The sequence below is a fragment of the Macrobrachium nipponense genome, chromosome 19 (assembly GCF_015104395.2).
Source record: "Macrobrachium nipponense isolate FS-2020 chromosome 19, ASM1510439v2, whole genome shotgun sequence".
NCBI lineage: Eukaryota > Metazoa > Arthropoda > Malacostraca > Decapoda > Palaemonidae > Macrobrachium > Macrobrachium nipponense.
In genome coordinates this window covers 21439447-21464290 of record NC_061088.1, presented here as the reverse complement: position 1 = coordinate 21464290, position 24844 = coordinate 21439447, and the positions used below count along the sequence as shown (strand labels likewise).

The 24844-nt window shown below is 37.3% G+C and overlaps 1 protein-coding gene across 1 annotated transcript; it reads left to right on the top strand.

The window, feature by feature from the left end:
• Window positions 1–1691: 1691 nt before the first annotated feature.
• LOC135212753 (forkhead box protein D1-like) lies at window positions 1692–5872 on the top strand. The gene has a single exon (XM_064246502.1). It carries the CDS (start codon window positions 2313–2315, stop codon window positions 4092–4094), a length of 1782 nt encoding a protein of 593 aa, XP_064102572.1. The 5' UTR covers window positions 1692–2312; the 3' UTR covers window positions 4095–5872.
• The last annotated feature ends 18972 nt before the right edge of the window (window positions 5873–24844 follow it).

The window sequence follows — 24844 nt, the reverse complement described above, 5'->3', positions numbered from 1 at the left end:
AAGATCTCCCGTAACCATCTACGGGGGCACAGGACTTGGGGCTGAGGGTGGGGAGAGGGGGTGGGGGGGCCTAGGAACGTCACCCGAAAAATGAATGTTATGTACGGAAGGGTAACAACAAACAATCGATGTCTCCGATTATTATTATTATTTTTTTTTTTTTTTTTTTATCCGGTCTAGGAGACATGGTTACCCTTCCGTACAAAGCATTTATTTTTTGGGGGTGAAGTCGCGAGGCCCCCACCCCCAACCCCCAGGATGAGATTATGAATTTTCGGTAAAGGTTCGAACGTTATACGAATATAGTCACAGAATGGAACGATTTTTACCTTGAGTTTGTATTAGAATTAGGTCATTTTTTTCATGATTTTAATGAGGGTTACATTAATATAAATACAACTAGCAAAGGCTGTGAAGTAAATGTTAAGTTAATAGAGGATAATGAATAATTGAATAAAATCACGAAAATCTGAGTATATACATGGCCAAATAAAATGAAATTGAAATACTCACAGGACTATAATATATTGTCCAAAACAATGTTCCAAATCTGACAAACAGAAAAGTGTCCATTGAATATCTCTGAGGTTTAAACCACGAGAGAGAGAGAGAGAGAGAGAGAGAGAGAGAGAGAGAGAGAGAGAGAGTGTGTAAAACGCTAAAAAAAATATATATACCCCACATTATGGTTAGTGATCTACAATCAGGGAAAGGGAGCAAGCAGGCCATATTCACTAAATTTCCTTGACCATATACAAAATTATGTATTGTCTACATAATTTGGAAACCTTGGAAAATGTCCATGTAATACCAATTTAAATCAAAATCGACAGACCGGGGATCCATTTATTCAAAAGTAACGTGTAATGACAAAAAAAAAACGGCTCTCATAACGACAATTATGCAGACTCAAGACCAGAGGAATGGTTAGTTGCAGTTCAGCATCTCCTCCTCCGGTGGACACGTCTATACTTGAGTAAGCCCGAGTGTACTAGGGGCGTGATATGTGCTCGAGGATGGTGTTAACATTGTGGTAACTTAGTCGTCAGGTGGTGCTCTCTCTCTCTCTCTCTCTCTCTCTCTCTCTCTCTCTCTCTATTTACCATTAGAACCACTTCCATGTAGTTTAGGTTTCTCCTTGGATTCTCTTGAAGAGCGTTAATTGATTCAGATTCTACGGTGTCTCGGAGGGAGCGAGGAAGGGAGGGAGGGAGAGAGGGAGGGAGGGAGAGAGAAATACTTGTTAAGTTTATCGGGGACTAATCAGTGTGACTCGCAAAGGTGTGATAAACTCTCAAGAAAAGCTAATAAAGGCGACCATAAACACCAATCCGGCAACTTAGCTTCTCTCCACCCTACCTTTCTTTTCACGGTCAGTGCATCGGAATTCATCCCCTCCCCTCGGACGCGGCCACGCCCACTTCCATCTCATAGCTCTTCTCCGGCGCCTCCTGATTGCTCGGCATCGCTCGGCGCCGCCCCCGACGCCAATCCCGTTCGGCGGCGGGCGGCAGGCTCCGCCCGCCCCGCGTGTGCGATCAGCGAACGGGCCCATTGATTGGATAGTTATGATAGCCAAGGCATGTGTGGGGCGCAGATTGTGTGCATCTAAACGGTGGCGCTGAACTCAAACTTTGGCGATAGGAATGAAAATGTGTGTGTACCCGCTACCGTGTGCCAGTTGGTAGACAAGTGTGATAAAGCCATTAAGATAATAGGTACGCGGGCAGTGAGCTCCCGACGGTCGTGTGGGAAGGGTCTCGCCTCGCTCGCTCGCTTATAAAAGAACCGCTCGCATTCGCTACATGCCCCTAGACACTCTGGTCGTCTCCTCGGTGAACTGACACAAACCGATTATACGAACTTGCGAAGGACTGAAACCTCACCTCAATAAAATCACGTCTGTTACGGGTGTGTTGTGATCCATAAAATTACACAGTCGAATCTTAAATCATATAAGCATTAGTTAAGACCGCCTACTGATCCCAATGTTTTAGTGAAGAGGAACCTACCTCTCAGACTCCTCGCCCCAATGGCCAACGATGATTTCGGAGGCCACTGGGAGGGCCGACGGCTGGGCTCGAAAGCCTGACCCATGCTAGTTTCTATCGCGATCCGCGGGTGTACGACCCGCCCGCAGCATCTACGACTCCCGGAGCGCCCTCGAGCGGGCGGCGTCCTTCGAGCACTCGGAGGCGGGGAAGTTCCTCGCCGACAAACTCTTCTTTGACAAACCCGAGAGACAGGTCGAACGACAGGTCGAAAGGCACCTCTCCGAGCGCTGCGTCGAGAGATCGACCAACGATCGACACATGGCCGATCGACCTTACCCTGAACGACCGTACTTCGACCGCATGTTTCTGGAGAGGCTGGGACTCGACAGGCAAGTGACCGACAGGGGAGCGGGAGGGGGGGACCGCATGCCGACGGAGAGGCCGTTGGGGGGAGGAAGAATGCATGACGGAAGGGAAGGATCGTCGACCCTCGACCGCTCGGTGCTTCTCGAGGAATCCCTGAAGGAGCGAACGGCGCTGGAGAGACACGTGCAGGAGCGCGCCCAAGTGGCGAGGGCGCTGTTCGACAGACACGTTCAGCAGCAGCATCAGCAGCAGAAACTGCACCCATCCCCTTTCTCCCCATTCCTAACGATCACACCGCGTGGTCCCCCATCTCCGATCCCAGACGCCCCTGACACGTCTCCCTACCAAGACCCGTCGAATAGGATAAGCGAGAACGCAGATTCCCTGTCGAGGGACCAAGATATGATCGTCGACGAAGAACAAGACAGAGAACTCGAAGGAGATCAGCACGAGCATTCGGAACACATCCGCAGCGAGGGACTGGACGCGGCCATTGGATTAGAGTCTTCCCTGGACGAAAAGGATCTCCACCTGACCTCCGGTGACGACATATCCCACATGCCAGAGAGCAGCACCACGCCCCCACCTCCCTCCTCCCCCCAGGGAGACAGCAAGACCTCGGAAGGAGGGGACGATAAGGGCGATAAGCAGGGAGGTCTCGTGAAGCCTCCTTACTCCTACATCGCTCTCATCACCATGGCCATCCTGCAGGCGCCCAAAAAGAGGGTCACGCTCAGCGAGATCTGCGAATTCATCATTGGCCGATTCCCTTATTATAAGGCGAAGTTCCCCGCGTGGCAGAACTCGATCCGACACAACCTCTCCTTGAACGACTGCTTCGTGAAGGTGCCCCGCGAACCAGGGAACCCCGGTAAAGGGAACTACTGGACGCTCGACCCTGGAGCCATCGACATGTTCGACAACGGGTCCTTCCTCAGGAGGAGGAAGAGGTACAAACGCCAACCCGCCCCTGACTTCTTCAACGACCCGCACGTGTTCTCCCTCTTCACTTCGGGAATGCTGGACCCCTTTCAACAACAGCAGCTGCAGCAGGCGGCGGCCCTGCTTGGGGCACCCCACCCACATCTGCTACACCGGCCCCCCCTGCCCCATACTCTACTTCCACCGCCATCGTACTTGCCGCAACTAGGGGGTCTGCCCTTGGGCTTCCCGCAGCTGGAATTGCCCCGACAAGTGCGGCCACTCTTGCCCTTGCAGGCGTCCCCGGCTCCCCTTCTCCACCCGACGCCCGTCAAGCCTCTGGCGTTACCCGCTGGATTAGCCCCGCCGTCAGTGCAAGGGGCAATAAAGACATCGTGCATGGGGCCCTCCCCTCAGCCCCCTCCGTCACCCCCATCTCCTCCCCCCAGCATGACACAAGGGGCGACTCCTCGAACCCACAAGCCGTTCTCTATAGACGCCCTCATCGGCACCCACGACACCACCGGAGGGGGGGGAGGCGGGGGAGGAGGAGGAGGAGGAGTAGGGGAAAGTGGAAGAGAGTCTCCTCGATCAGTTAGTCCTCCTGCAGTATCCCCGCAGGGGATGACGACCCTGCCCTCGTCTCCCCTTCACCCTTTCCCCAGAGGGCTGTCGTCCCCTTGTCACGTCCCGGTGGCTCTACAGTCGTCGGCGGCGCCTCCGTCGCCGGTGCCGGCCTACACCACAGTCATGGCGGGCTCAGACCACAGACCATTCCTGCACGCAGCGCTGCTGCACTCGATGGCCCAATAAACTACCACGTAGAAGTACACAGCCCCTTCCCCGTTTCGTAATTAAGGACCACGAAGAGAAAACAATCGCCCTTTGTCTCAGCATTTGTATTCAGTCACCATCACGATAGGGATCTTTTTTCCATTCATATAACTAAACCTGTTGTATAAAAAAAATATATATAATGTGTATTTGGTGGGATGAGACATTTTGGATCATGGTAGTACATTAAGAAGTTGGTCAACAACAACAACAAACCAACTGCGACACTTGTATAGTCAATACATTTGTTTGTGTGTACTAATGTTTTACAAAAAGAATTAGTGGAATCAAATGGCAGAAAGTTCTCCTCCCACTATATGAGATCATGTACAGTTGTTCCCTAGCGAGAATCATCCACTTCTTATTCATGGGTAATATTATAATTCATTTCATGAGAACATTCCTTATCACTCATCAACATTATCCACATTCATCAATGACTTATTTTGTCTATCACACATTTTCATAGCCTTTCATTTCCCATTCTCATTTTGTCATTTATTTCACTTAATGCTGCGAAAATAATCATTTTTTTTTATTGAACAGCGATAGGTATAGAATTAGGAATCATATCTACCCGGTGTCATGTGTAGCCATTTTATTGTAATTATTTTTATTGGTATGTTGAACGTAATACAATCTGATCCAGTTTCAGTGAAGAAACTTTCATCTCAGAATATATATTTACGTGCTTATGCATACATACATAACATACACACTGAACACGCACATAAATAAATTCAGATAAACCCAAGTTTTTAGGCATAACAAATTCTGAATACGTTAATATAGTACAAATTCGATTTCTCTTAACCGATGCCCACCAATAGCCTTAGTTCCGTAGATACAAAGGACGGCCGTTAATGTTTACATCTTTATAGATTTATAGATGACATTTGCGTTGGACTGGCGGAGTCGACGGTAGTAATAATTCTATACGAAAATTTGGGTGTGAAAATGTCACATTTGATAATCGAACAGTATCTCGTCATTATCATGAAATTAGGAAATAATTAAAAGGTATAGTTTTCATTTTGCATCGTTCTTCAAGTTTTCTCGGGGAAATCCGATAATTGGTTACTTATCGATTTGTTTACGTAAAGAACGACAAACTTGTTTTCATAAAAAAAAGCCAAAATATTTTTCGTAAAGAACGACAATTTTTTTTTCTCATAAGAACGACAAAATTTGTTTTCATAAAAAACAAAATGAAATAATATTTTTCGTAACGATCGACCATTTTTTTTTTCATAAAGAACGACAAAATTTGTTTTCATATAAAAAAACGACAAAATATTTTTCGTAAATAACGACAATTTTTTTTTCATAAAGAACTACAAAATATGTTTTCATAAAAAAAGACAATATGAATCACTTGGATGCACGTCCAATGGTGATATTACTGCCAACAGAAAATCAATACCAATACCTTACGAATAATTTATTCAAGAATGAACTTCCAAAAGAACTGGTATTGATAGCAGCTTGACAACCTCCCAAAATTCCGAATTTTTTTTTTAAAGTAAATTTTCGGAAATTTCCAAACGAATATAAAACTGAAAATAATCTCCCGGTTGACAAAGGTCGCGTCTGAATTTTTTCTCCACAAAACCGTAATGATTTTTATACCGATTGCGCAATAATATTCAGTCACATATAAGTCATTTCTTATAATATCATAAATATTAGTTATTAAATAACTTCCATTATGATTTTTAAAGCAAAGGTCTGGTAGCGTATCATAAAAGAGGTCAACTTATCAGTAGCATAGGTCATATATATATATATATATATATATATATATATATATATATATATATATATATATATATATATATATATCAGTATTTTTTCAAAAGTTACATCATAAATTCAAACTAGCATCCTATAGTAGTCCCTTTTCAAATAATAAGTATACTGATCGGAACATATATAGATTTTTTTTGAGACATTTCTGTGCGGCATCTCCCAACATATATATGTGACTTAGGAAACGAAAGAACAACACATGTACAGCTCTTAGGGTTGAATAACGGCGAATTAATTTAGTTAATCTTTTTTATCTCTTTATTTGTAAACCTTATTTTGAAACGTGTGGTCCTACGTTTAATTAGAACACACACACACACACATATATCATATATATATATATATATATATATAATATATATAATAAATATATATATATATGTGTGTGTGTGTGTGTTATATATATATATATATATATATATATATATATATATATATATATATATATAGTGTGTGTATGCATGCACGTATGCATGCAAAAGTCATCAGTGGCTTTCCGTCGCGCGGATATTAAAAAACGCAAGCGACTGCACAGCAAAAGAATTTTACCACTTTTTTTTTTTTCTTTTTTTTTTTTTTAGTCAGTCGTTTCACGGTGTTTTTCCTGCAAACTCACTTAAACGTCCGACCTTTAAGCTAAAATATTATTGTGCTCGGCGGTAAGCGTGGTATGTTTTGCAAAATAACCCCCTCCCCCCCTTTGGAAATGTTTTGCCGTCAGCGGCGAACTTTCTCCGTGATATTTTGTTTACTCAGATATATTACATTCTTGTGATATTCATGGTTAATGTTATGCCGGGGCCTTCATTCTATTTACGCCGCCCGTTTTATTCATCTGTTTATTTATTTTTGTGGGGGTCGGTGAATGGAAAAGAGCGGGGGGGGAGAAGGGGGTGAGGCCCTTTATTCATTCGCTTTTCATTTTTGAGGAAGGTTGGGCGGTCGATGCAACGGGAGTGTTTGTGTAGAGAGGGAGATGTTTGGAGCGAATACTCTCGTAAACAGATCAATTTCTACTTTTGAAGGTCGCATATAGTAGATAGCGTGTGAGAAAGAATCACCAAACGATTTCCGATTACGAACAAAAACAAGTTAGGAGGAAGCAGATACGACGACGCCTTCCCATGGATCCTTCAACATCCCCTATATACCATCCTCAGCATTCTGTCTACATTGAACCTCCAACATTCTCCTCCTCTCTCGAAACCTCCAACATCTTTCTTCTTCTCTCGACCCTCCAACATTCTCCTCCTCTCTTCCCTCGAAACCACCGACATTTTCGGTCTGTAGAAGCCCGTCGCATTTCTTCGCGAAGCTCCAACATTCTCTCCCAATTTCGTTCCCAACATTCTCTCATTGTAAGTCTCCAACACACTCACTCTCTCTCCCTCACCCCCATAGAATCACCAATATTCTTTATCTCTCAACCAACATTCTGTCCCAGTTTCGTCCCCAACATCCTCTCACTATGTCTCCAACACACAATTTAGAACCACCAACATTCTTGACCTCTCAAACTTCCGTTGTACTCTTTAGCTGGACTCTCCAACATCCCCTGCCCTTATAACCTCCATAATCATCCCACCCCCTCCCCTCCCCTTCCCTTCCCTTTCCATCGTCCTACCTCCCTCCACTACTTCCCCCTACACCCAATGCTTTTGGAAGCAATTACTTTAATTGCTTTTATGAAATGTTAGTGATGCACCGAGATTTACGATTAACCGTCTGCCCATTTTCGTGTTTTGACGGAATAAAAACATGGTTAGCCATGGAACATTATTGGGCGGAATGACGGTCTATATAATGTTAATATTTTTACCTTTCTCTCCGGGTTACCTTCGGTTAAAATGAGGGAAGTTAATTACGTGACAATGTGTATATATGTAGACATCGCGCAATTCGTTTTAAAATCAGATACTTTACTATTGTTAGGAATAATTTCTGAGTTACGATATCATTTGCGCTCCAAAGACACTGATTCAACGTAACAGAATTCGAAGATTTGGCTATTATGAAATTTTAAAATAATACTATTCTGACACCGTATCAATTGCTCTTGCCGTTATCAGAAGCAGATGAATTGTTTAAAATCTTAGCGAAATTTGAAGTATGATGAAGATCCTATTTATTTCAAATTTGTTCGTGCTATATTACTTTGTCCTTTTACGTAATTGTTTGAAACTCGGGATTCTAAATTCTGTTTTCAGTAAGAATGTGCCGCAACAGCGGGATAGACTAAAACATCAGCTTATCAGAGAGAGAGAGAGAGAGAGAGAATATATCATCGTGAAAGAGAGTAGGATTGTGTAAATTCTTTCTCTCGGGTAATTTTACTATTGCGGTCTCTCATACAATGATAAAGAAAAAAAAAGTCCTTCTGCAACGAGTAAATGATGAACTTTCGTTAAACATTGGCTGTCTGCTGCAAGATGCAATGGGTTACAGTTAAGGATATTGAAAGCTAAAAAGCAATGGAAGTAGGTCTCGCCGTGAAACTTGAATAATCTCTATTCGCGCGGCGAACGGACCAATAATGCGTTCTTCATTCAATCCGTGACGAATGTGAAAAACTTTTTAAATTTCAGTGCGGATTTACACAACACCTCTCTGTACATGTCAATGCGGACTTAATCATCATCTTGTACTTGTCAATGCGGACTTACACAACATCATCTTGTAATTGTCAATGCAGACTTACACATCATCATATTGTACCTGACAATGCGGACTTAACACTATGTTCTTGTACCTGTCAATGCGGACTTATGCAACATCATCTTGTACCTGACAATGCGGACTTAATACAGTTGTATTATCTTTTTGTACGTGTCAATGTGGACTTGACACCATCTTCTAGTACTTGTTAATGCGGACTTACACAACACCTTGTGCTTGTCAATGCGGACTTACACATCATCATCTTGTACCTGACAATGGGGACTCACAACACCATCCTGTACCTAACAATTCGGACCAAACACATCTTCTAGTACCTGTCAATGTGGACTTACACAACACCTTGTTACTTAGCAGTGCGGACTTACACATTCATACTGAAAGAGGCGACCTATTCCTATAATGACGCAGAGTTCAAATGCCGTCTTCCGATATTGATTCGAACCACCGTATACCAATTTATCTGCTCGGTTACCGAAATCCTAAAGGGAGAGGAACCAGCTATGCAAATGGAGCCAGAGGCACCGATGCACTTTTAACCAAGGTTCCACTCACTCCTCGCTCAGTCAGGATCGGTGACGTACACATTATAAGTATAGGCGACACTGTCAATATATATATATATATATATATATATATATATATATATATATATATATATATATATATATATATATATATATATAGGGTGTCCACAAAGTCCCAGTACCATTACACGAATTTATTGCTCTGAATGGTACTGGGACTTTATGGACACCCTGTATATATAGATATATATATCTATATATATATATATATATATTAAGATATATATATACATATATATATATATATATATATATATATATAATATATATATATATATAATTAATGGAGAGAGGAGAGAAGAGAGGAGAGAGAAAGTTAGTTTTCAGCTTAGCAGGGCAACCGATAAACTGCGCTTAAATCTGTATCTTATAAAGAAGTGACTAACGTAACCGATTAACGTTTCCACTAAATTGATTAATGCTGTACTTCGTAAATATTCCAGCTGACTTTGAAAGCGTACACATCGCCGTAGCCGAAACGACTGCGGATCAATTCACGAACACGCACGAAAATGATTCAAGCTATGATCCAGCTGATTATTCGTCTTAAATAAAAAATAAGAAAAAAATATCTCATGACGAGATGGCAGTTGCTATCCGGAAGAAGTTGAGTACCAAACACGCTAAGTTTCCTATTTATTTATTTATTTTCATAGTGCTTTGACACGAATCTACGTACCAGCTGCTGTTATTAACCAATAAGAAAATAATGATCACTATAATAGTAAAAAAAAATGTATAATGATGTCGATGCTTATCATACATATATGATGTTCTTATAACGACCGCGTATAATGATTGCCAACATCTTTTTCCACGTATTTCTACGGGAAGTCGTTTTCAGTCGTTTATGCGAAATTAGCGTGGTCGTTATAGCGCGTCCGTTTAGGGTCCACATCCGTCGAGTATTTTTTTTTTCGCGTGCTAAAAGGACAATGGGAAGGAAAATAGGAAATATATATATAAAAACGTTGGGGTTCTCCTGGCAGGCATCTGGAAAACGCTCTCAATAATATTATATATTATTTGCTGTCTTGTTATCATTTCCAGCGAAACGTGTCCAAAATTTATGGCATGTTCGAATGTCGTTTAGTTAGAGTATATATACACATTACACAATACATAGACATGATATATTTCTTGACCTGCGCTATTATTATCATTATTATTTAGAAGGAGTCGCTTTCTTAGGGAAGCGTCATTGACAATAATTGCTGTTGCAACGGAATTCAGCTTATTATTATTATTATTATTATTATTATTATATTATTATTATTATTATTATTATTATTATTATTATTATTATTATTCTAAATTACTAGAGGTAAAAGTAGCTGATGTGAGGTTACCAGAAGAATGAATTTTCGGAATATCATTATTCTTATTCAATAATATATTCTATCTTATGAAGTTTTAACGGATACAGTAGTTCTAATCACCGGTTTGTTTGTTTATAATTTATTTATTTATTCATTTTTTTTTTCAAAATTCACCAAAGCAATTTACTCAGAATCTTGAGTGAACAATCTTGCATAAGAGAAACATATTCAGAAACAGTTTTAATTTTTAAAAAATCAATGACCTCGTTTGAGCAGGCAGCTCGTGGGATTTATCAGGGTGACCGCTATAAAGAATCCATAACATCGAAATTAGGAATATTTGGTTCCAAGTGTCGTCATCAAACCAAGATAAAATTAAAATTCTTGTCAATGATTTTTTGTTTAGTTTTCTTTATTAAATTCTAACAACGCTTCCTATCAAATAGTCATTTTTCATAAGAATTAAGAGAGGCTACAGCTAAGGTCTCTAAATTATTCCGCTCTTCTGTACAGGAAAAAATTCTTGACACGAATTTCTGTAGAATCGTAAAAAAAAAAAGTTAGGTACATGGATAACAGTAAAGTCTTTACAGAAACTTCTGTAGAATCATCAAAAAAAGTTAGAAACATGAACAAAAGTAAATTCTTTACACGAACTTCAGTAGATTCAGCAAAAAGTAAATAAATAACTAAATAATAAAAAATAAATAGTTAAAAATAAACTTCTGTAGAATCGGCAAAAAAAGAAAAAGAAAATAAAAAACAAAACTTAAGACACCTGTAGACTATTTCTAGAGGTCCCGCTGACCTTCCCTATTGATTTCCTAAATTCACATTCGGTACCAAGGTGTGTGAATAGGAGAAGGAATTGAAGAGACTTGTTTCTTAATAAGGTCTACGAGACTAAGATTACTAATCCCTCCTCTGCTTTGGTTCAAGTGATAATATTTAACAATCTTTCCGTTCAATGTTGCTTTTACCGGTCCGTTCTAGTTTTTGCTATTAAATGGAACAAAACACCACACACACACATATATATATATATATATATATATATAATATATAATATATATATATATATATATATATATATAATATATATATTATATATATAATCTCTGGAAAGAGGGCTTAAAATTAATTGTATCATATCAAGCACACATTCAATAATGAGACCGTTATTATAAAGATGGCTTGAAATACATTACGAACCTGGCTTTCACAAACCTCAATTAAAACTTGAAAACGATGAAATAACGTTATTAATGATATCCATTGAAAAAACAAAACTGGCCCCGAAAGGTGTTTCTGAGTCTTCGATAAGAGCGTAAATTAGCTGAAGGGGGAAAAAAAAACGACCGCTATGGATAATAAGAACCTTTTTCAGAAAATAGACGTACACATGTGGACTACACCAACACACTAAAACGCAATTCAATTTAAAGCGAAAGATTTGAGTGTAGCTCGTAACTGGCATTAAGTATATCATACACATGAATAATACTTGATTACATACACAAAATAATACGCAGATACATTCATAATGCACTATACATACACAAAATATCAAGCATACATATACAAAATATATGATCACATACAAAAGAATTAATGCGCATACACATACATAAATAACACACGGTTACATACACAAAAGAATACGTACATTTTGAGTCGCGAAAAAAATTCAACTACCGTTTAATCGGTATTGTCAAATAATTCTAATATTCCAAAACTCAAAGAAGTAACTAAAACAAAACAATTTTACGAAAGGCTGTGAAGCAAAGGATAACATAACTAAATAAAAGAATGAATAAATTAAAATATAAAAGTAATGGGAATTAAAAATAAATCAATTGTTTTCTTTGAGAAGTCAAGTCCTACTTTTGGAAATTCTCAAGAAGTTTGTAAGGTCAAGTTAAATTCTATGAGTCATCAAAATTTTCCACTCTAAGTAATTTTCAGCATTTTATGAAAATACTTTTCCAGCATTTTATGAAAATCATTTTCAGCATTTTACGAAATTAATTTTCGGCCTTTAATGAAAACCATTTCCAGCATTTTACGAAAATATATTTTCAGCCTTTTATGAAAATAATTTTTAGCATTTTATGAAAATAATTTTCAGCATTTTATGAAAAACTTTTCCAGTATTTTATGAAAATAATTTTCAACATTTTATGAAAATAATGTTCAGCATTTTATGAAGTGACATCACGTGACACTGAATCTGTGATTCCTTGATTCTATCGACATCCTGTACTTTACATCATTTTGTCTATTGTCATTAACGACATTATTATTATTACCAATATCATCATGTCAATTCTATTATAGTTCACAAGAAAAATAAGTCATTATGGCATCTTGGTGTATACTTAATATAATTTTAAGCTTATATTAAAGTCATCATCATCATCATCTCATCATCACTATCATTATCATTTTCACTATCATCATCACTGTCAAGCCTTCATGATCACGCTTTCATCCACTTCATTCTCGTTCTCTTCACAAAAAAAAGCGCACACTTTCACGCTAATTGTATTTTTCAGGGAACGCAAATAATGTAAATCTTAAAACAAAAATAAATCCCAATTAGCACAAACCATGAAAAAGATGAAAAAAAAAAATAAAACAGGTAATGGCACTTGTATGTAATTTTGTAATTTATTTATTGATAGTTCAAAACCACTATTGTATATTCTGTACAAGATGGAATCATTTTTTTAAGATGTTTATTATGTTTAGTGCTTGTTGGAATGGGGTAATGGAAGGCTCCCATATACTGGATAAAGGAAAATGGTGAAATGAAGATAAATTTCTTTTCGAAAAAAAATAATAGTAATAATATGTAAGTGAATGGCAAAACTGCTAACAATTATGACAAAATATGTTACAAATCCTTTTGCAACGATGCGACCCTATATCCTTTCAAGGCAAATTCTATGTAAATGCAAAATTTATTTTTGTGATAATGTTCGTAATGCTAGTGAGCTTATGTGAATAAAAAAAACTTACTTTGTCTTAATTGTATCGAGAAAGATTATTTTCCGAGAAAGGAGAAAAATGTCCAATAAACTCGAGATTTGTGCTTTGCAATACACGTTCAAGAATGTAGAGTAGGACTAACTGAAATATAAAATTCTTACTTAAGATTCCATACACGTTTCTTAGTAGTGTCCTCCTTAATACATGAAGATAAAGAAATTCAAAAACTGACGCGAGATAAAAATTTCATCTCGATAAACGGAATGAATTCATTCGCTCAGTAACTGGAACCATTTCGCTCGCAAAAGTCCCTTAAAACAAACTTCATTTCGCCATTGAGAAATATCCGGATAACAAGACCAATCACTTTAGACGAAAAGAGACTCGAAAAACCAGTCCAGTCTTTTACCAATCAGAATGGTCCACATTTCTGAGAGATTCGAATTTCCTAACTTAACCGTATACCACCACAAACTCAAAAGACTTGTTTTCAAAGTTGAAACGATAACAGGACGAATTCCACTGGCGATAACACGTTCAGATAATATATTATAATACTTCGGTTAAAGAGTCTCTTTTTATCTAGGATGCTACCCCGAATTCTGAAGGAAAAAAAGAAAAAAAGATTACTGACGCCTGATGCTCACACTTCCTGGTACACATTGGGCGTGTATAGAAATGTATCGTGTGCAAGACACGCGTATATACATTAAGCTAAATTTTCACTATATTTTTTATTTTATATTTTTTTGAAGAATTCCCCTGAGCCAAGGCCTACATAAACCCCTCCTCCAGAATTTGGGGGTCTCCTGAGAGGTCCTACTCGAGCCATCGACATTCCAAGTCATGATACCAAAGATGTCACGATTAAATATACTTTTTTTTTCTCTTTGTTTCCGAGGTCACAAGTGATATTCCATATCTGTTGTCTTGATTGATATGAAGACACCGTAAACAGTGCATTTTGATAATGTTGTGGTTAATGTTTATGGGGTTCTGATATTCTGATTGTTGATAGACTGTAATTAGAAAGAATATATAATATATATATATATATATATATATATATATATATATATGTATATATATATATATATATATATATATATATATATATATACGAGCACGGATCTGTGTAAGTGTGTAATTATATTCACACGCACATGTATATATATATATACACATTAATACACGCAACTCGCTGTCATAAAAAAAATAACCATATTATATAATTAGTAAAAACTCACACTTCCTGTAAAAATGCGAAAATCTGTAACTCAGACCAAGAAACGTAAGAAAAACTATCCAAAATATCAATAATTTGATGAAAGATCTCACGGTTGGAATATCACAGCGACTGAGAGAAAAAAATATTGTCTTTATTTTGGGATAATGTTTTTTCAACTGTTTTATTAAAATGTCTTTTTTTCTTTCTTTTTTAAAAAAGAGAATAAATGAGATGTATGTACTGGCCTCAGTGCGTTTCATGTTGTGATAAATGAAAAAAAAAATCAATATTAGTGTGGATGTACATAGGATGTAGTTATCATTTATGAGGATTGTACTGAAATAGATCATGATAATACAAAGGTGAAAAAACTTAATGGCAGACTTTTCTTTGTGCTTTCAAATGGCAAATATATCCCGACTCTCTCTCTCTCTCTCTCTCTCTCTCTCTCTCTCTCTCTCTCTCTCTCTCTCCTTTTCTTTATCTTCTGACTTGTATGAGTAGGTGTGATGAGGAGATCTGACACACAAACACAAGCGCAATGCATAAATGCAAAACTCATTTTCATTACTCATACACGCAATACGTTTGCATAGTCGTAAGATTTTGGTCACAAATATCATTATTCACTATAATCTGGGACGGTTTACAACCAAAAGGAATTATGACGGGTAAGTGCTTCTGCTCCCAGTCAGGATTCGAACCTGGAAAATCATAATGATATTATTATATATATTATAATATAATATATATATATATATATATATATATATATATATATATCTATATATATATATATATATATATATCTATATAACGCACACAACAATAAATATCTTTGCTAAAATTTTGTAAATACATAATAATTTTATAGAGATACACACACACACACACACACACATTTATATATATAGACATAAATACGCATATTTACTCTATATCTATTTTGATCATACACATTGTAATATGAACAAAGGCCGGCGCCCCCCACCCCCAAATCTCAATTGATATGACGAGCCGATCTCAAAAACACTACTTAAACAAATAAAAAAAAACACCAAAGAAGATGGGGAAAATGTTAACTAGGACAAGGAAATAAATAAACAAATAATTGAATAAATAAATGCGAATGAAAGAAACACAAAAGTTTCAATAAATTAATATTTTCAAAAATCAATAAAGGGTAGAAAAACGGGTAATCATTAAAACAAAAATTATTGTCACGAGGAGAGGAGGGTTCTCCAAGTGGAAAAAAGAACAACTAAACTAAATAATTTGAAAAATGAAAAAGGAAATAAAAAAGAAAGGTAATCAAATATATCAAACAAGGATAGTAATAGTAAGTTTATTAAAAACTACTTATCTTATGTGATGTCCGCAGGTAAAGTTACATAGTGAATATACAAACTTTACTGTGCAAATTAACCTATGATTCTGGCGGTAAAGTTGTGTTTATGAGTAAAATGAATAAATATAACTCAGAGGATACTGTGGAAATAAACTACAGATAAGTGTAGCAACGACAAGGAACGTGAATAACAGTAATAATAACGAAAATGACGATGATGATGATGATGAGAATAGTTATTGTATAAAAATAACGCGATGTCAATAAAAAATAATAAATAAATAAAAAGCAACACCAAAAATTCTAAAGCCAGCTATAACATTACAAACATAGCCGCAATAATAATAATAATAATAATAATAATAATAATAATAATAATAATAATAATAATAATAACAATAATAATATAACGTGCATTTCCGGAAATAATACACAATGGAGCAAAAATAAATAAATAAAATAAAATGAAACACCAACAATCTAAAACCAGCATAACAAAACAACCATAACCGAGATAATAATAATAATAATAATAATAATAATAATAATAATAATAATAATAATAATAATAATAATAATAATAATACTGATATATCGTTCATTTCCGAAACCAAAACAGAATGGAGCAAAAACCACCTCAACCGATTCTCCATCACTCCCGGGAAAGAAAAACTGCACCACGAGCCATTAAGCCAGCGAAAACAATCTTTATTTAAGAAGACAACAAAGAAACGAAAGAACAAGAGGGAAAAATACAAACTGAGATCTCTTTAATTTGCTTTTCCTCCACTGCGAGAGAGACGCAATTTGTCGAACGGGGAGTGTATTTTGCCAACGCTGATTTGGTGACGAGGTAAAAAAAAAAAAAAAAAAAATTGGCGAATTGTTTTGAGAACTGCTGAATTGGGATTTGTAAATTACGTGCATGAATAAATGCATGTATATATAATGCATATACACTCATAAATACATTATCATTATTATTATTATTATTATTATTATTATTATTATTATTATTCAGTAGATGAAACCCATTCATATGAAACAAACCCACCAAAGGGGCTACTGACTTGAAATTCAATCTTCCAAAGAATATTAAGGTGTTCATTAGGAAAGAGTAAGTGAAAGTAAAGGGAAACAATGAAGATATCTCACCTAAAAAAAAAATTAACAAATAGAAAAACATATTAAAATGTATTAAAATGCAAGAAGAATAGTATTAGGTTAATAGTGCATCAATACATATTGCATACAGCCATGAATACATACATACTTTTATCGATTCAGACACAAAGCAGATCCCAGTAGGAATAGTTAAATCATTCCTCAGTTCAAATTATGTTCCACTAATGAATAAATAACGCCTACTATTTTAATAGGGGCATTTTAACTCCATCTGTCTGTCTATCAACCTATCTATCTAAGAATGTCCCTTAATAATGAACAAAGGGAAAATGCCAGCAGCGTCTTAGTTTATGAAAAGAGATTTTGAAAGGGAATTGAATTGAATATAGAATTTAGGCCAAAGGCCAAGCACTGGGACCTACGAGGTCATTCAGCGCTGAAACGGAAATGGACAGTAAAAGGTGGGAAAGGTGTAACAGGCGGAAAATAAGATGAAGAGAATATGAAAGGAGGCACAGTAAAAGGAACGAAAGGGGTTGCAGGTAGGGGCTGAAGAGTCGCTGCAAAGAACCTTAAGTAATGCCTACAGTGCGGCGCACGAGGTGCACTGACGGCACTAGCACCCCCCCCCCCCCCCCCCCCGGAGGATAATGATGGGCTGGGTTACAGAAAATTACGGGATCCAAACGGTTCAGTGGAAATAAAGTAACTAAAAATTCAAAATTCTGGAAGCAGGAATCGACAAGACTGGAAATAGATATCGTCAAGGTCTGGAAACTGTTATAACATAAGTCTGGAAAGGATAGCTATCGTCTGGATATCGCGCACGTCTGGAGGCAGATGAAGCAAACTTTGGGGAACAGATATCGTAAAAGCCTGAAGACAGATATCGCAAAAGAATGGAAAAAAAAGATATCGAATATGTCTGGCAACAGGTATCGCCGAATTTGGAAAGCGCTATCGTATAAAACTAGAAAAACAAAACTATCGTATAAGTTGGGAACAAGAGAAACTGGGATATATATATACAAAAAAAAAAAAAAAAAAAAAAAAAAAAAGGGGGGGGGCGACGTTTCTTCGGCGCGGTCAAGTTTTCTGTGCATAATACTCCAAACCACTGCCAATGAAACTCTCAGCCGCCACCCATGAAACTTTCAGCCACAGCCCTGTGGTGGCCTGTGTTGTTGGCACCTATAGCGGCGCTAGAAGCACGACCATGGCTAAATTTAATCTTAAATCAAATAAAAACTACTTTGGCTTGAGGGTTGCAATTTGGTATGCTTGATGATTGGAGGTGGGTGATCAACAAACCAATTTACAGCCCTCTAGCCTCAGTAGCTTTTAAGATCTAAGGGCGGACAGAAAATGTGCGGACGGACAGACAAATAGCCATCTAAATTTTCTTTCACAGAAACTAATAAATGTTTAAAAAGGGAGCTCTCGACTGTTTGCACGACTTTCCTCTTGAATTGGCAGTAGAAGACCGTTGCGCAAACGGTCGAAATCGCCCTATCTAGCCATTTTTGTATTCTGAAAAATACAGTCACTCATAGACATTACTGTTGCTTTTTACTTAGCATTTCCGTTCACAGTATAGTGAGACGCCATAAATTTCTTGGTATTGATAACCTTAAAGCACAACTGCCTGATTGATAATACATGGACCGTTAAGCCACAAATTGTCGTATTTCTTCAGCAAAACACTGAAACTTCCATTTACAAAAAAATGTTCAATTAACACCTCCGACAACTGCATTTTGTTATATCGAAGTTAATTAGAACCGACAGTTATGGACTTTTGTTATATCTAGTTAATTTGAACCGACAGTTATGGTATTTTGTTATATCTAAGTTAATTAGAACCGAAAGTTATGGACTTTTGTTATATCTAAGTTAATTAGAACCGAAAGTTATGGACTTTTGTTATATCTAAGTTGATTAGAACCGACAGTTATGGACTTTTGTTATATCTAAGTTAATTTAATAGAACCGACAGTTATGGTATTTTGTTACATCCAAGTTAATTAGAACCGACAGTTATGGTATTTTGTTACATCTAAGTTAATTAGAACCGACAGTTAGGGAATTTTGTTATATCTAAGTTAATTAGAACCGACAGTTATGGTATTTTGTTATAACTAAGTTAATTAGAACCGACAGTTAGGGAATTTTGTTATATCTAAGTTAATCAGAACAGAGTTATGGACTTTTGTTATATCTAAGTTAATTAGAACCGACAGTTATGGTATTTTGTTATATCTAACTTAATTACAACCGACAGTTATAAAATTTTGTTACATCTAAATTAATTAGAACCGACAGTTGTGATACAGAAACAGAAAGAGAAACATATCGGTTTCTATCTACGAGTTAATTTAATAACCAATTAACGCAGTTGGAACTTCAGAAGTTCAACTGAAACTTTACAAGTTCAATTGGAACTTTACAAGTTCAATTGTAACTTCACAAGTTCAATTGGAACTTCAAAAGTTCAATTGGAACTTCAAAAATTCAATTGGAACTTCACAAGTTCAATTGGAACTTCACAAGTTCAATTGGAACTTCACAAGTTCAATTGGAACTTCAAACGTTCAATTGGAACTTCAAACGTTCAATTGGAACTTCAAAGTTCAAGCGAAAAAGCAATGCATTACTGCCCTAATACTATTCTTCTTGAATTTCGATACATTTTTATCTATTTATTAATTTTTTTTTTATCAGTGGGATCTCTTCTGTCATTCACTTTACATCATCTTAATTCTTCCTGATGAACACCCTAATATTCTTTGGAACCTTGAATTTCAAGTCAGTGGCTCCTGTGGTGGGTTTGTTCCATATGAATAAGCTTCGTCTAGTAAATAATAATAATAATAATAATAATAATAATATTTTGGTAGAAGACCCTCTTTTAGGCAAATACTGTTAAAAAGAATGGCAGAATTAAGCGAGTTGATTTTATATATTGTTTTTTCTATTTTCCTTACAATTCGCTTCTCAGGCTCAGCGATGTTTCTGAGTAACTGACCAATATTCATATTGGGAATTTTCAAAAATCATAAATGCTGAAGGTAATCTTTTATTGGAACAGGATATCAGGTCCAGCACTGACGACGACCCCTGCTTGACCTGGACCTGATATCCTGTTCCAATAAAAGATTACCTTCAGCATTTATGATTTTTGAAAATTCCCAATATGAATATTGGTCAGTTACTCAGAAACATCGCTGAGCCTGAGAAGCGAATTGTAAGGAAAATAGAAAAAACAATATATAAATCAACTCGCTTAATTCTGCCATTCTTTTTAACAGAATAATAATGATAATAATAATAATAATAAAATAAAATAATAATAATAATAATAATAATGAACACTTGCCAAGATCAAATAATGAAAAAACTAAAAACAGGCCGAGTGCATACTCTAGAATCCCGTATCTCTGCTTTTCATCAACAAATGTTAGATAATTTGTTTTATATATCAACTGTAATAAAAGGAAATATTGTAACACTCATTTCGAGAATTCTAAAGAAACACTTGGTTTTTCCAACACTGCAGATATTTCAGTATCCACAAATAAACATTCAGGTTGCTTCTTTTACCTAAGGCAGTGATTCTCAACCTTTTTATGACCACGCCCCTCTAAGAGTTGGTCCTTTCTTTCTTTCACGCCCCTCTTGCATCTATGAGTAAAATTCCCGCCCACATTTAAAGGAAAATTTTAAAAAATGAGAAAGAGAAGGTGTTTCGAGGGATAGGGAGGGAGGTCAATCATTACAAAACATGGTCAGCCAAACGAGCCCAACTAGGGTAGTTGTTTGTTTGTATGGTGTTTTTACGTTGCATGGAACCAGTGGTTATTCAGCAACGGGACCAACGGCTTTACGTGACTTCCGAACCACGTCGAGAGTGAACTTCTATCACCAGAAATACACATATCTCACACCTCAATGGAATGGCCGAGAATCAAACTCGTGGCCAACGATGCGGCACGCTAGCACCATACCGACCACGTCACTGAGGCGCTTTCAACTAGGGTAGTAGACTCTAGGAACTAACTATCGCTGTAAGCCGATACTTTTGCATTTTTCATTAACTTCTGAAAATTAGTGCCTCACTCTAGTTAAGAGAATAACGAATATAATTAGAGAATTTTTTTTCCCTAGGACTCACCCCTCCCCTGGAAATTGCTGACGCCCCCTTAGGGGGGCGCCCCCCCGGTTAAGAACCACTGACCGTATCTCTGCTTTTCATCAACAAATGATAAAATAATGGGTTTTATATATGAACTGTAATAAAGGGAAATAGTGTAACACACATTTCGCTGGCCCCACTCCCCCCTACAACACAGAACAATAAATTCTACAGTAGTTATATATTCGGATCACATCTAAAAAAAGAATAAACTACTTTAGCCACAAGCTCCATCTCCCCTCCAATTGATAATAATAAATAAATAACAACATGAATCTATGGAAATTATATCTATGATTCTTCATACGTCTACTACAATGTTATACCGATTACATGTCATTGTAAGCGAGGTGACCATCTCCGGAAATTCCATGTCATTTTATCTAAATGAAACAATGGGCATAATGAACTCACATCATTTTCCTGCTCTCTTTTAATGGAAGTGTAAAGAAATATGACTGTATTCATTGTAAGTAACTGAAACCGGGATGTCCCATTAAAACAACGTTGAAGTTTCTTCTTCGTAATCGAGTTCTCTGTACAGCGTATAATACTGCATGAAACTCTCAGTCACGGCCCATGACTATCAGCCGTGGCCCAGGAAACTTTCGGTCACGGCCCTGTGGGGGCCTGTGTTGTTGGTACCTATATCGGTGCCAGGTGCACGATTATGGCTAACTTTAACTTTAAATAAAAAAAAAACTACTGAGGCTAGAGAGCTGCCAATTTTAGTATGTTTGATGATTGGAGGGTGGATGATCAACATATAACATTTTGTACCCTTCTAGCCTTCATATTCTTTAAAAATTTGAGGATGGACGGACAGAAAAATATCCATCTCAATAGTTTTCTTTTGCAGAAAACTAAAACGGGCGCTCTTTCGAAAACCAGTTTTGAAAGCTTTCTCATACCTGGAAGTATATATTCAAAAGGTCCTTAATAAGCAAGTTATGATTACCTCTTATATTATAAAAAGTAGTACAGTTCACCGTCTTTAAGAAGAAAAAAAAATTAGCTGTTTCAAATAAAACCTACAAGGAGAGAGAGAGAGAGAGAGAGAGAGAGAGAGAGAGAGAGAGAGAGAGAGAGAGAGAGAGAAATTGGGCTGCCTCAAGTAAAATTCCTCTTCAGAACTCCCACAGCGCATAATCACTTTTTGGAAAAAGTAAAACAATGTACCGTTGCCCTTTTAAGAAATACAAATAATATGGTTACTACAATAAACTTACCTTAAGACCTTCCTGACACTACGATGAGTGACTTGGTCCTCGTATATGCTTCAGTTACCCGAAAGAAAAAAAATTAACATGGCTGCTTCTTTAAGAGGAAAAAATACGACTTTCTCATGCAAATCATCCCTTCGATTCAACTGAAACCTGTAACAATTTGGTATAGAGTGGTCTTTGTGATGTAAATTTTACCTCTTAAGAGTAAAAAAGAAAATTTTTTTTTTTTTAAATCTATACCCCAGTAAAACCCCCCTTCTTTATTTCATGAATATCCATCACTATACAATGAGGTCCCGGTTGTGGATTCTTCTAATAGGAGTGGATTCTCCTCTGCATCAAAATCCAAAAATATTATTACAGCTGCCTCACATAAGCCCCACAAGTAACCATATGTTCCGTGGAGTCCTTCCTTGTAAGGGACGACTTCTACCCCCTTTGAAAAAAGAAATATAAAAAACCAACAGAGCTGGGACCCCCTTTCACAAAAAAAAAAAAAAAAAAAAAAAAATAACCAACATGGCTGCCCCCTGTAAAACCTACCTTGAGAACTTCCCGATACCCGTAAAAATAACAGAAACCTCCATCCATATTCCATTGGTGAATGTCGACGAAGGGGGAGGGGGAAGGGGATGATGGGAGGGGGAGGGGGGGGGAGGGGAGGGGAGGGGGACGCTTCTCTCGTTTCCCTTCTCTGTGAAAACTACACACCGTTGCAAGGCTGTCCTTTTTTTTCGTCTTTATGCTTTCAATCTCAGGAGAAAGAGGGGAGAGAGAGAGAGAGAGAGAGAGAGAGAGAGAGAGAGAGAGAGAGAGAGAGAGAGTTCCTCTCTCCAAACCACGAAAGGCAATTGTGTATCGTCCTGCCGTGCTTGAGGCATATGTACATATGGCTGCATGCGATACACACACACACACACACACACACACATATATATATATCTATATATATATATTATATATATATATATAATATATATATATATATATATATAGAGAGAGGAGAGAGAGAAGAGAGAGAGATGAGAGAGAGAGAGAGAGGAGAGAGAGAGAGAGAGAATTCCAATTCACCACAAAAGATAAATTCATTAAAGTGACAGAGCCACGTGAAAGAAAGAGTCCACCAAAGGAAAAGTATATCATAAAGACAAAATTCACCCGTGACAAAGACAGAAACACAGAGAGAGAGAGAGAGAGAGAGAGAGAGAGAGAGAGAGAGAGAGAGAGAGAGAGAGAGAAAAGTCGATATATTGGGTTTGACGTTCGGAGATTTCTGGTTCCAACCGCTGGAAATAATCAAAGCTTTGGTTCTGGTTCTGAGGGCTGCCTCTTTTGACATGGTATAATGTTTTCATAGGAGATAAGTGAGTGTTAGGAAGGGATTCAGTAGTAGACAGGATGGCACACACACGAACACACACGAACATACATACACACACACACGCACACACAAACACCGGCGGATACACTGCGTCAAGGCTCTGGGCTCTTCCTTTACATATTACATTTTCCACGTTGTGTTGGAGAGAGAGAGAGAGAGAGAGAGAGAGAGAGAGAGAGAGAGAGAGAGAGAGAGAGAGAGAGAGAGAGACTGCATTTACGACACTGATAAAATAGCCCTATCAGAGATTTTGTAAAATATAAGTCAACAGCAAACTGATACTGACAATAATTCCACGAAGACCTTACAATAAACTATAATACGATTCACGAATCTTCCATTTCGGTCCAAGGACTCAGCTCAGATAATTCTAAAGAACGTCAAGCTACTTTCCTCTATTCTAACCAACTCTATGTTAGAGCAGGTCTTTCTTTAATGAACTCTGCTATAGGTTAGAGCAGGTCTCTATTTAAAGAACACTCCTGTAGGTTAGAGCAGGCCTCTATTTCATTGACGAACTCTCCTGTATGTGAGATCAGGTCTCTATTTAACGAACTCCACCTATATATGTTAGAGCAGGTCTCTATTTAAAGAACTCCATCTATATATGTTAGAGCAGGTCTCTATTTAACGAACTCCACATATATATGTTAGAGCAGGTTTCTATTTAACGAACTCTCCTGTAGGTTAGAGCAGGCCTCTATTTAATTGATGAACTCTCGTGTATATGTTAGAGCAGGTCTCTATTTAACGAACTGTCCTGTATGGTGGAGCAGGTCTCTATTTAAAGAACTCCTCCTATATATGTTACAGCAGGTCTCTATTTAAAGGAAATCTCTGTTAGTTA

Coding starts and splice junctions, on each gene's coding strand:
- LOC135212753 (XM_064246502.1), top strand. CDS start 2,313: ATGGCCGATCGACCTTACCCTGAACGACCGTACTTCGACCGCATGTTT.